The sequence below is a fragment of the Trichosurus vulpecula genome, chromosome 3 (genome assembly GCF_011100635.1).
Source record: "Trichosurus vulpecula isolate mTriVul1 chromosome 3, mTriVul1.pri, whole genome shotgun sequence".
Lineage (NCBI taxonomy): Eukaryota > Metazoa > Chordata > Mammalia > Diprotodontia > Phalangeridae > Trichosurus > Trichosurus vulpecula.
Window position 1 is genome coordinate 346,505,160 of NC_050575.1, and position 12,548 is coordinate 346,517,707.

The 12,548-nt window shown below is 42.9% G+C and overlaps 1 protein-coding gene across 1 annotated transcript in view; it reads right to left on the bottom strand.

Annotated features, from left to right (window-relative positions):
- The window catches only part of PRKCE (protein kinase C epsilon), a 666,915-nt gene that overhangs the window by 50,593 nt on the left and 603,774 nt on the right, over window positions 1–12,548 (bottom strand). The window contains exons 12-13 of the mRNA XM_036749535.1: window positions 8,896–9,034; window positions 5,090–5,278 (exon numbers count right to left, since the gene is read on the bottom strand). Coding sequence (XP_036605430.1) covers window positions 5,090–5,278; window positions 8,896–9,034 — 328 coding nt within the window. The remainder of the gene's footprint in view (window positions 1–5,089; window positions 5,279–8,895; window positions 9,035–12,548) is intronic.

Sequence of the window (12,548 nt, forward strand, 5' to 3'; positions counted from 1 at the left end):
CCATCTTTCACACTGCTGCCAAAGCAATTTACTTTACGCTCTGTTCTTACCATGTCCCTCCCCTCCATAGCCAACCCTAGTGTCTCCCCATTGCCTTTAGGATAAAGCACAAATTCCTCTGTTTAGCTTTGAAAGCTCTTCACAACCTGGCCCCAACCTATTTTTCCAGCCTTATTAGCTATCACTCTTCTTTCAGCTGTCTCCATACCTAGAATGCCCTCCCTCCTCAGCTTGGCCTGTTAGACTGCACCTCTTCCTTCAAGATGCCACCCATGTACCATCACCTTCATTAAGAGCTCCTAACCTGTTATGTGTCATGGATCCCTTTGACAGCCTTGTGACGCTCCTTGTGGACTCCTCAGAAGAATAGTTTCAGTTAAAAGTTGGTGAAAATAAAGATGTATTTTTTTTCCCATCCAAATTCACAGACACCTTGAAATCTATTTACAGACCCCAAAGGATTAGGTTAAGAACACTTGTTCTATAGGAAGGTTTTCCTTATCCCCCCAACTGCTAGGAACTTCTCTTCTTAACTAACCTGCTCCATTACTGCTTTATCTTTATTCTGTATAAACTAATATAATATGATATCACATAACAATATACATGAGGATATGACATAACATGACTAATGTAATGTAACAAAATATAATATAAATTTCATTCTTTGTACTTGTATCCCCAGCACCTCCCACAGTACCTAGCGCATGGTAGGTGCTTAATAATCTTTGATTGAGTAATATGAAGGATAGACTGGAATGTGAGACAATGGAGATGACACAATCTGTTAGGGGACTATAGTATAATTGGCACATGGTAATGGCAGCCTGCCCTATGGTAGTGGCATTGGGAATAGAAAGAAGCAGATAGGTACAGAGGAGGTTGCAGAAATAGAATCAACAGGACTTAGAAAATGGATATGAGAAGTGGATTGGGAAGAATTAAAGACAACTCCAAGGCTATGAACATGGGAGAATGGGTAAGTAAATGATGGTGCCATTGACAGACATAGTGAAATCAGAAGGAGGATAATAAGCTTTGTTTTGAACATGATGAGTTTGAAGTATGCTCCCAGGACGTCGACACAATATCCTGTATGCATTTGCAAATGTAAGTCTAGAGATCAAGATTGAGTAAGTAGAGATAAAGATTGGGGAGTCATCCACAAAGGGTGATACCATAAGCAAATTAGGAGGGCAAGGAATAATTTACTTGTCAGATCTATGGAGAAGGGAAGAATTTATGACCAAACAAGAGATAGGAAACATTATGAAATGCAAAATGGATAATTTTGATTACATTAAATTAAAAAGGTTTGTACAAACAAAACCAATGCAACCAAGGTTATAAGGGAAGCTGGAAGCTGGGAAACAATTTTTACAGTGTCTCTGATAAAGGCCTCATTTCTGAAATATATAGAGAACTGAATCAAAATTATAAGAATACAAATCATCCCCCAATTGATAAATGGTCAAAGGATATGAACAGGCATTTTTCAGACAAAGAAATTATATATATATATATATATATATATATATAATACATATATATATATAGTCATATAAAAATGCTCTAAATCAATACTGATTAGAGAGTGTACACTAAAACAACTCTGAGGTACCACCTCACACCTATCAGAGTGGCTAATATGACTGAAAAGGAAAATTATAAATGCTGGAGAAGATGTGGGAAAATTATAACACTAGAGTTGTGAACTGATCCAACCATTCTGGAGAGCAATTTGGAATTATGCCCAAAGGGCAACCAAACTATGCATACCTTTTGATCCAGCAATATCACTAGTAGGTCTATATTCAAAAGATATTATAAAAAATGGAAAAGGAAACATATGTACAAAAATATTTCTGGCAGCTCTTTTTGTGGTGGCCAAGACTTGGAAATTGAAGGATACCCATCAATTGGGGAATGGCTGAACAAGTTGTGGTATATGATTGTAATGGAATGCTATTATGCTATAAGATATGAGGAGCAAGTGGATTTCAGGAAAACCTGGAAAAGATTTAGATAACTGATGCTGAGTGAAGTAAGTAGAACCAGGAGAACACTGTATACAGTAACAACATTGTATGATGACCAACTTTGATAGACTTAGCTCTTCTCAGCACTGCAAGAATCCAAGACAATTTCAAAAGGGTCAAGATGGAAAAGGCTATCCATATCCTGAGAAAGAATTATGGAGTCTGAATGCAAATTGAAGCAGACTATTTTCATTTTATTTTTGTTTTTTTCTTTCTCGTGGTTTTCCCCTTTTGTTCTGATTCTTCTTTTACAACATGACTAATAAATATGTTTAACATGATTGTACATGTGTAACCTATATCAGATTACTTGCTGTCTTGGAGAGGAAGGAGAGAAGACAGGGAAAGAGAAAAAATTGGAACTCAAAATCTTACAAAAATGAATGTTGAAAACGATCTTAAATGAAAAAAAAAGATTGGAGAGTCATCTCCATTGAGAGGATAGTTAATGCTCTGGGAATAAATGAGATTATAAAGGAGAAAGTATATATAGAGAAAAAGACAGAGCCTTGTAAAATGCCTGCCTTATGTGGTGGCAAAAGAGGGCAAGGAGACAGCAAAGGGGAAGAAAAGAAAAAGAAAAAAGAAGGAAAAAAAGAAATTTACATGATAACTTTATTTTATCTTTAAAAAGAATATCAAGTTGTACATAATAGATTTGCAGCTTCATATGCAATCATCTTTTTTATTGTGCTATGTTATGGAAATGCTTGTTTTATTCTATAAATTAAAAATAAAGTAAATTTTTAAAGAAGATGTATGATTAGAGAAATAAGAGGGGAATCAGGAAAGCTTGTCTTTGAGACCACTGGAGCAGAGCTGATGCACAAACAAGAGATGGTCAATGGTGCCAAATGCTTCAGAGAGAAAAAGGGATAACCTCAGCAAGAAGCTGGGACACCTCCTTTCCAGAGACAGAAAGGAAGAAGGACAGAGTAGGTGAGGACGCATACAAGTGTTGGGAACAAACTCGAGAGCGTTCCTGGTAGATGACCTTGATCTTCCCACTGAAGTAGGAGGTCAAGTCATCTGCTTTGTAAATGTAAGACATGAGGGTGCATTTGGGGACTTAAGGAAAGAAGATGATGTTAGGAATAATGAAAATAATATCCAGGATGTTTCAAAAGTCTTAGTGCTAATAAACCCTATTTAATAATTTAAGCTTAGAACTATTCCCCATGCAATTCTTGAAGATTATCTCATTTGATCCTCACAACTTTATGTGGTAATTGTTATTATTATCTCCACTTTATAGATGAGGAAATTGAGGCAGATGAAGGCCAGGTGATTTGCCCAGGGTCACACAGTAAGTATCTGTCAGAGGCAGGATTTGAACTCAGGTCTTCCTGGCTCCAAGTCTAGTACTCTCTCCACATGAAAAGGCCTTAGCCTAAAAGGGCCAGGGTCTCCCGATGCATCCTGGGCCATCTCCAATAGTCCTGGTGAATATCAGACCACTGGACTCAGATGGCTCTGGAGGAGAAAGTGAGGCTGGTGACCTTGCACAGCCCTCCCTCACTCAAATCAAAGTCAACTGTAAGTCATGTCATCATTTCCCTGATGTCATGGGTCTCTTCAAAAATGAAGGACAAACACAACCTGTGAGTAGACCGAGCTGCCTGAAAGTGGACTCAGCTAGTTGGATAACTCAGCTCATCCTCTCCCTCTCCCTCTCCTCTCCAAAGGAAGGTAAATTTTGATGGCCAGAAGCTGCCCACTTAACTTGGGGTTTACTGGCTAGATTTCTCTCTCTCTCTCTCTCTCTCCCTCTCTCTCTCTCTCTCTCTCTCCCCCTTTTTCCTTTCCTCCTTCCCTCCCTCCCTCCTCCTCCTCCTTGAGCCACCAGGCTGGTGAGTGAAGTAAGCACACCCCAGTTGGGTAGCATGTTAGATAAGAGAACAGCATTCATACAGATCCCTATCTGATGCTTCCCTCCCCTTCCAGCCAGCACCCAGGATGTGATGTGTTAGGGATTAAAGATAACAAAGCAGCTTGCATTGGTTGCATTTTGCCTCCTTCCTCCTCCCACCCCTGGAAATCTGATGCTGGAGGAGACAGATTTAGAGCATGTACAACCACAGAGAACACAAACATTCTGTTTCTTTCCCACAAGAAGAATAATTTATCCCAGGCTGTGTCCTTCTGATAGCAGCTTCTAAACTGTGCTTGAACTCCCAGAGCAGTGCCTACCCTTAGGTCCTCCAATTCAGCTGTGAAAAGGAACAAAAAAGACATGGAAGGATGGGAGAGATGAGAGAAAGAAAGTCAAGAAAGGAGAGGAAGAGAAAAGAAGAGGGAAAGGGAAATGGAGAGACAGATGGGGAGAGAGAGAGACAAGGAGAAAGAGAGGATGAATAAGAGAATGAGAAAGAAACACAATGCCTACCACTTGATTCAGAGATACTGCTGGTTCTGTACCCCAAGAGATCAAAATAAAGAGGAAAAATTTGCATATATATTTAAATGTTTATATCAGCTGTTTCTGTAGTGGCAGAGAACTAGAAATGAAGGGCATGCCCATGAAATGGGTAACAGCTGAACAAGTTATCACATATGAATGTAATGGAATGCTATTGTGCTGTAAGAAATGTTGAAAGGGATGGCTTTAGAGAACTCCTGGAAGAACTGTGTGAACCAATGCAGAATGAAGTGGGCAGAACCAAGAGAACAATTTACATGAAAATGATATTCTAAAGACCAACAACTTTGAAAAACTTCCAGACTCTAATGAGTGTGATGAATAGCTACTATACCATGAAGCCTGCTGTCCACCTCCCAGAAGAAAGGTGGTGGACTTAAGGCACAGAAGGCAACATATATTTTAGGACATGGCCGATGTGGGGATTTGTTTTCCTTGACTAGGCACATTTTTTCACAAAGACTTTCTCTTTTTTTTTTTCCAGTGGGAGAAAGGAAGGGAAGAGGGGCCAAAAAATCCTAATTCTTGTTAACTGAAAAGTACAATTAAATTAAAAAAGAAATAGGTCATGAGGCAGAGACAGAGGGAAGGCTAGAGGAATAAAAAAGGAGATTAAAGGAGAGACACTCACTGCTTTGAGAATACTGACAGCTTCTTTGCTGAGCCAGACTGGGTAGAGCACGTCGTCATGGAGGATAGACTCAAAGAGGTCATCTTCATTGTCGGCCTCAAAAGGGGGCTGCCCGGCCATCATTTCATACATCAGCACTCCGAGGGCCCACCAGTCCACTGAGGGGCCATACTCCAGCTCCTGAAGGATCTGTCCAGGGCAGGAAAAAGCTAGTTAGTGGCAAGGCCTGGATCCTAGAAAGAACCAAATAAAGCTTGGGCAGACAACGAGAGGAAAGGGCAAGAGAGGGTGACTCTGGATGCTGATCTTTCTCTGACTGGGTTTTTTTCCTTAGAGAAGCTGCTCCTAATTAAGAGATGTATGTGCCAATTCTGTGTGCTTGATCAACACAGAAGTGATCCCTGAGCTAGCCCCATGACTGAAAAATGAAACATGGCTTTCCTACACATTACATAATCCATCCTTATCTGTCTGAAACAGGTTTGGTGGCATCTCACTTAGAAATGGGATGAATGCAATGGTATCTCCAGGCTCCTCAACTCTAGAATTACTATGAATTGGGAACATGAAACATAGACTGGAAGGGTAGCTAGAGATGATTTACTGCCATCCCCTCACTTAACAGATGGGGAAACTGAGGTCTAGGTTTATGCATAAACTCCAAACTCTAGTTTGGAGTCAATGGGTCTAGATTTGAATCTGGTGAATTGTTCCGTGTGACCTCAGACAAGCAGCACCATTTGTGTTTTGGTTTCCTTGTTGGTAAATGAGAGAATCGGATTAGATGACCTCTAACATCTCTTCCAGTTACAAACTCTAAACGCTTAGAAGGGGAGTACCTGAGGTTGCACAGCTTAGTGAAGAACAAAATTCAGTGAAGAAACCAAGCTTAGACTAGAATGGGGTTTGCAGACCCAAGCTCTCCATTCCCTGTCTGACTGTGTGGCTTTATAAAAGCCCCACAGCCTTTCTGGGGCTGGGCTACTCCTTTAAGACAGGGCATCCTTCCAGGTCCCCAGTGCTTGTGATCCTTATGGGGACTGTTGCGGGAAGCCTCCTAATGTGAGGCACGGGTCTCTGGCTGAGGTCTGGGATTCAAGAGCAGTAAGCTAGGAAAGGAAGAGGCAGGACTGAGGTGTCTGGCTCCAGCCTAATGTGCTTAGCCTATTTAGTCCCAACAGGCTGCAGAGTTTGGAATTAAAAAAGGGATTTGAGGAAATGAAGCCAGCTCAAAATTCTTCACTGGCTGGTGAGCCTGTTACTTTCTGCAGTCTTTATCTCAATGTCTAAGAGCATGCTACTAGAAAGGTCAAAGCCACAGGTTCTCTACCATGCAGGACAGTTAACTTTGTTCTATTCCATGGCTTGGGGGCAGCTAGGTGGCATAGTGGATAGAGTGACAGGCCTAGAGGCAGGAAAACCTGAGTTCAAATCCAGCCTCAGACATTTCCTAGCTGTGTGACCTTGGACAAGTCACTTAACCCTTTTTGCCTCAGTTTTCTCATCTGTAAAATGAACTGGAGAAGGAAATGGCAAACCTCTCCAGTATCTGCCCAGAACACAACTGAAACAACTCAACAAAGATTCTAGCCCCTGACCTTGACCAGCCATCTCATAGCATAGAGCGCTGGACTCTGAGGTTTCTTGGGCTGCTTTCTATGAGCTGTAGGCTTCTCTTTTGGTTTGGAGTCCTACAATTCCATAATCCTTTCAGTCCTCAATCATATGATACTATGAAAAGAGTGCTCGCAAAGCGAGAGTTGGTGAGGATGTGGATGGCTCAGCACAGCTTGCTCACTCTATTGCAGAAACCACTCAAAGTATAGAGCTTTTGATGATGAGGTGGAAGCATCACCGTCATGGGTCCTGGAGAGTCCGTTATTATGGCCCAGTTTTTCAAGTCCTTGATTCTGCCCCTTTCCCTTTCTTTGCTCAACAGCAACAACACCAGAGGGAGAGCAGAGGAAGGAGAAAGAAATGAACTATAAAACTATCCTAGCAACTGTCTCTGAGGAGCTCTGTTTAAAGGCTGGGTGGAGTTTATGGGGAATTAGAAGGCATTGCTTTTATCATTTCACTTTCTTGCTCCAGAATCATCCAATGCTCCCCACTAGAAACAGGAGAGCTCCCCAAGATTTTCGTGAAGAGGAGCTATTTTTTTCCTAACCATGAAGCCTCAAGATTAGAAATGGAGTATTAAAAACAAAAACAAAGTCCTTCGCCAAGAAGAGAGACAACCTTTCAATCTCTTCTTTCCCTAGTAGGTCCACTTTGAATTCCACTTCCTCCATGAAGTCTCCCCTGATAGCTTTATTATTCTAGATGAGCAAAAGCCAGGAGTTAAGTCACTGCTTTCAATAATAGGGAGGACGCTTTGGTCTCCCAGTACGTTGAGAAGGTGACCTTTGGGCGCCATCTTTTGTAAGATTTCTGCTAGGCTTAACTCTGGTAATCTCTACTTCCTAATTGCCTTCTTGAAGACTGAGGTGGTGACAGCTCACATCATGTGGGAGGGTATCTGGATCTGTAGTCAACACCCAGTGTGGATGGGAATTGAAATGGGGGGAAAATAGGAAGGAGCTGACTCCAGAGATGGAAGCGTTCATGTCATGGTGCTGCCAGGAGAACAGGGTTAATCAGCAGCCTGAGATGGATGTGAAGGAGGAGATAAGCCAAGAGAGATGTGGGGAAGGGAGCCTCCCAAGCACAGGACATCCAGTGAGGAGAAAAGTGTTGGGGTAGGGTCAACAAAAACTCCAGGATGCCACCTCTCATTCCATTCATCCCTTGCCTCTAATGACCCCAGATCCTTCCACTTGTACACTTATTTGTTTGTATAGCTGCTTGTGCTTCCCAAGTCCACCTAGGTAATCTCCTTTACATCTTCACAAGAGCTCTGTTAGGGCAGGTCCTATGACTCTCCCCATCTGTCAGAGGAGGAACCTGTCAGAGAGGTTCAGTGACTGGATTGAGGTTACACAGTAAATTAGTGGTAGAGCTGGGTCCAGAATGGGCTTCCTGACTTCCCACGCCTGAGTTTTCCAGAGCACTTGCTGAAAGGGCATATGAGGCAACGATGGACTGGTCCTCTCTGCTGCTCTTCAGAGAGTGCTGTGAAAATGAATGACCTAAAGGGTATCCATGGAGTGTGGGGAGGGAAGGGCTCACAAACACCCACTTGTTTCCATTTTATTACCATTAAAATCTGCCCAATTGTTCTTTTCAAGCATCTGTCATAGGCCATGCTGAAAATGATCTTTATCGCCTAAAGTGAATTCCATGTTTCCCTGGTCCATCTACCAGGATGATTTGGAGAAGCTGAGAACAAACATAAACTTTGGGGTGAGTTTATTTGTTTTTACTTTTAAATCCACTGAAAAGAGATGAAATCACCAACTTTGTTACCATTTTCAATTTAAACATACAGAAAAATTTCCCTTCTCTTCCCTATCCTGTCCTATTGCTTTTGAGGGAGAGAAAAAATCCAAACTTAACGTGATAAAGAGTCCTGGATTTATCATTAGTGATTTCTGACTGATAAAATTGCTTGCCCTTACAGTTCTTACAGGTTGTCTGGCAGTGAAAGCAACATTGAGGGGTGATGTTTTTCTTTTAGTTCTGGGCTTTCATCAGTTGACAATCCTAGTAAATTCCTTCCGATTGTGTTCAGCAGGCTTCTTCTCCACCTCTCACCCCCATATTGATCACAGTTCCTTCCAGTACAAAGGCCAGCACAGGACCAGGCAAAACCTGGTTCCCTGGTACACCTTTGTGGGCTGTCCAGCCCTCCATGGATAGAGACTCACCTCTGGTGCAATGTAATCGGGAGTCCCACAGAAGGTGGTCGTGGTCACACCATTCAAAATCCCTTCCTTACACATCCCAAAATCAGCCAGCTTACAGTGACCTTCTGCATCGAGAAGAATATTATCCAGTTTCAAATCTCTGCATAGACAAAAGAAAAATCATACCATTAACACTTCTCTGACATGAGATATGGCACAGAGATATGTCCTGAATTGGCACATCCAGTTGGATAAGGAGTCATACCCCATGAAAATCTGAAGCAGGGAAGTCTCTGAGGTAAGAAATCTTTCCCAGATGATATCCCAAAGGCTTCCCCCATGGCTGCCAAAATGAAGCCTATGTCTGCAAAATAAAGATTTTTTTACTTTCTTCCCTGGCAGAGGGGAAGAATCTCTGATAACACTGGGGAATATATTAGAAGTTTTGCAAATCATTGAAAAGACAAATATTTATTAATTACCCTATACTCTACATCAATACAAGAGAGATCCCACATCCAGTCCTCAAGAAGCTGAAGATACAGTTGAAAGAACAATGTTTTAAGACTAATAACATTTGACATCAAGCTCTGATGCTGTCAGGTTTTTTTTTTTGGAGGGGGGAAGGCAGGGCACTTGGGGTTAAGTGATTTGCCCAAGGTCACACAGCTGGTAAGTATGTCAAGTATCTGAGGCTGGATTTGAACTCAGGTCCTCCTGACTCCAGGGCCGGTGCTCTACTCACTGCACCACCTAGCTGCCCCGCTGTCAGTTTTTTAATAAGAGACCCAGAGAATATTAAGGTTGGCAAGGACCTTATAAGGATTTCTTGAGTCTTGAGTCTCGGTTTCTTTATCTTGATTAGGGGAATAATACTGGCATTACCTCCCTCACTGGACTGCTATGCAAATTAATAAGATTATTTATGTTGTCCTTCATTACGAAGAGGACCAATGACATCGTGGGGTGACTCAGGGGTAAATTGGATTTAAGAGACGCAGAATTGCACAAAGTCGTCAGCCTCGTTCTCTCTTCCAGTGTCATCAAAGCCTAGGTTATTTATGGGGAAGCCATCTGAAAACTATAAAGGGCTACCCACATATAAAGGGACCATCAGCAGTATTACTGACACAAGTAAACCACATCTATCAATATAAGACTATATGGAATCAAGTGTGGAACAGACTCCAAATATATAGCAGATCGGATGAAGAGGACACTAATGAGAAGAGCGGAAGAACGTGGGGAAGGCTTTATGGAAGCTGGGTCTCGCCAGAAGTGCCAGGTTAGGATTGAAAGAGAAGAAGGAAGGAATTTCCATAGGAGAAGCAGAAGGAGGTTGGGGTGGCAGTAGTGGAGGGGACCAAAGTCCCAAAAATATAACTATTTGTGTCCCTGCTTTCTATAGCTGGAAAGAACATGGCACAGAAGAAAGTAAATGAGATGGCGATCCCAACAAGGAAAAAGGGAGTTAGTGCTTGAAGAGAAATAGGAAATGGGGGTGGGGTGGGGGTCTTCACCCTGAGGGCAAGGAGGCACCACTGCAAGCAAGGAAATGACTTGAGGAAAATAATGTTTTAGGGATACCCGTCTGGCAGCAACAAGAAGGATGGAGAACCAGGAGAGAAAGCAGAGGCTAGGAAAGCTGCCAGGAAATCAGAACTCTAGGCAGAATGGCTTACGGATGGGGCTCTGGCCTCGGATCCAGGAAGACCTAGGTTTGAATCCCACCTCTGATGCCTCAGATATTTACAGGCCACATGTGGGATCCTGGGCTGGTCTCTGTTTCTTCATCTGTAAAATGTGGGGGTTGGACACAAAGGTCCCTTCCAGCTATAAATCTGTGATACTATGATCACAGCAGTAATCGAGTTATCTTAGTGTGTGACTTATCTGGAGATAAGTCAAGCTCTGACTCATCTGTTCCCAAGTTCGTGCTCAAACAACATGAGTTACCCTTAAGGAACCTGGGTTTGGAGCCAGGAAGACCTGAGTTCAAATCTATCCTCATAGTCTTCCTAGCTGTGTGACCCTGGGCAAGTCATTTAACCCTGTTTGCCTCAGTTTCCTCATCTGTAAAATGAGCTGGAGAAGGAAACAGCAAACCATTCCAATGTCTTTCCAAGAACACCCCAAATGGAGTCACGGAGAGTGGGACACGACTGAAACGACTGAATAACTACAACTAGAGAGCCTGGGTGTGAAGTCAGGAAGACCCGAGTTCAAATGTGCCCTGCAACATTTACTAGTGTAGCCCTGGGGACGTCACTTAAATTCTGTCTGCCTCAGTTTTCTCAACTACAGAATGAGGATAATAATGGGTCCTACCTTGCAGGATTGTGACAAGGATCAAATAAGAAAATATTTGAAAAAGCACCTGGCACAGTGCCTGGCACGTAGTAGCCTCCGTATAAATACTTGTTCTTTTCCCTTACCCAGTATCGAGTTTAGTGACTGTGATTAGTGTGAGTCGCACGCTGCAGGGCATCAGAAAGCATGCCCCCCTCCAAAGGAAACCAGAAATCTGCTTCTTCTTATTATTCTTTTCAAACAAAGAGAAAGAGGGTCTCAGGGACATTTCTGCTAAGGGGTCTGTGAACTTGAACTCCTGACATTGTTTAACATTATTCACTCGGTGCAGCGGCAGGGGCAGGAAATATTTTCAACTTTCTCCTCTCCAGCATGTGACCCAGTTTCCGACTTCCAGAGAGGGCAGGGACTAGCTCCAAAATGTGCTGACACAGCACATGAATGACTGCAGTTGGAGGAATTAACAGCCATCGCTCCTGAGAAAATGTCTCTGTTTGCTAGTCCCTCCAATCCGCTGCCTTAGCAAAGCATGGCCAAGTCTCCCAAGAGGGAGAGGGTTTGGATTCAAGGCTGCAAGCACTTAGTAACTGCCTCTTGTTTGTAGAACCTTGGGCTCCGGGCTAGGGGAACCAGTAAAGATAAGATAAGAGAGACTCACAGTACCCAGGGAGCTTATAAGGGGGCTGGGACACAAGCACAGGTAAATACAGTCCATGGTACAGGAGGAATCGATGATTGCTGCAGAAACAACTGGCTTCCTTCCAGAGCCAGCTCCAAGGCCATTTTCTACAGGAGGCCTTTCCTGGTCCTCCCAGCTGCCAAAGCCTTCCCCTTTCAGATGACCTACATCTTTTCTAGGAGGATCTTCTATGCTCCCAATAATCTATCCATGTGTGGTCTCCTCCCTTAGAATGTACCTGGAGGGCAGGGGCTGTTTTTGTGTTGGTGCCTTTCCTAATTTGTTTGCCCTTGGTTGTTTGCCTGTTATCTCCCCCATTAGACTGTGACCTTCCTGAGAGCAAGGACTATCTTTTGCCTTACTTTGAATCCCTAGCAATCACTTAGCGAGGTGCCCAGCATTCTGTAGGCACTTAATAAATGCTTGCTGATGTCTTTCTTCATATCCCTAGTGTTCAGCACAGTGCTTGGCACATAGCAGGCCATTAATAAATGCTTGTTAACTCACTGCATTTCTTCATATCCCTAGTGTTTAGCATGGGGTCTGACACCTAGTAAGAGCTTGATGACTGACTGAAGTGCTATTGGAGTCCTGGAGATCAGTGAAGGCTTTCTGAAGTTAGGAGCTTTTGAGCTGGGCTTTAAAGGTTGAGTAATAACCCAACGAGGGCAGCTAGGTGGCACAG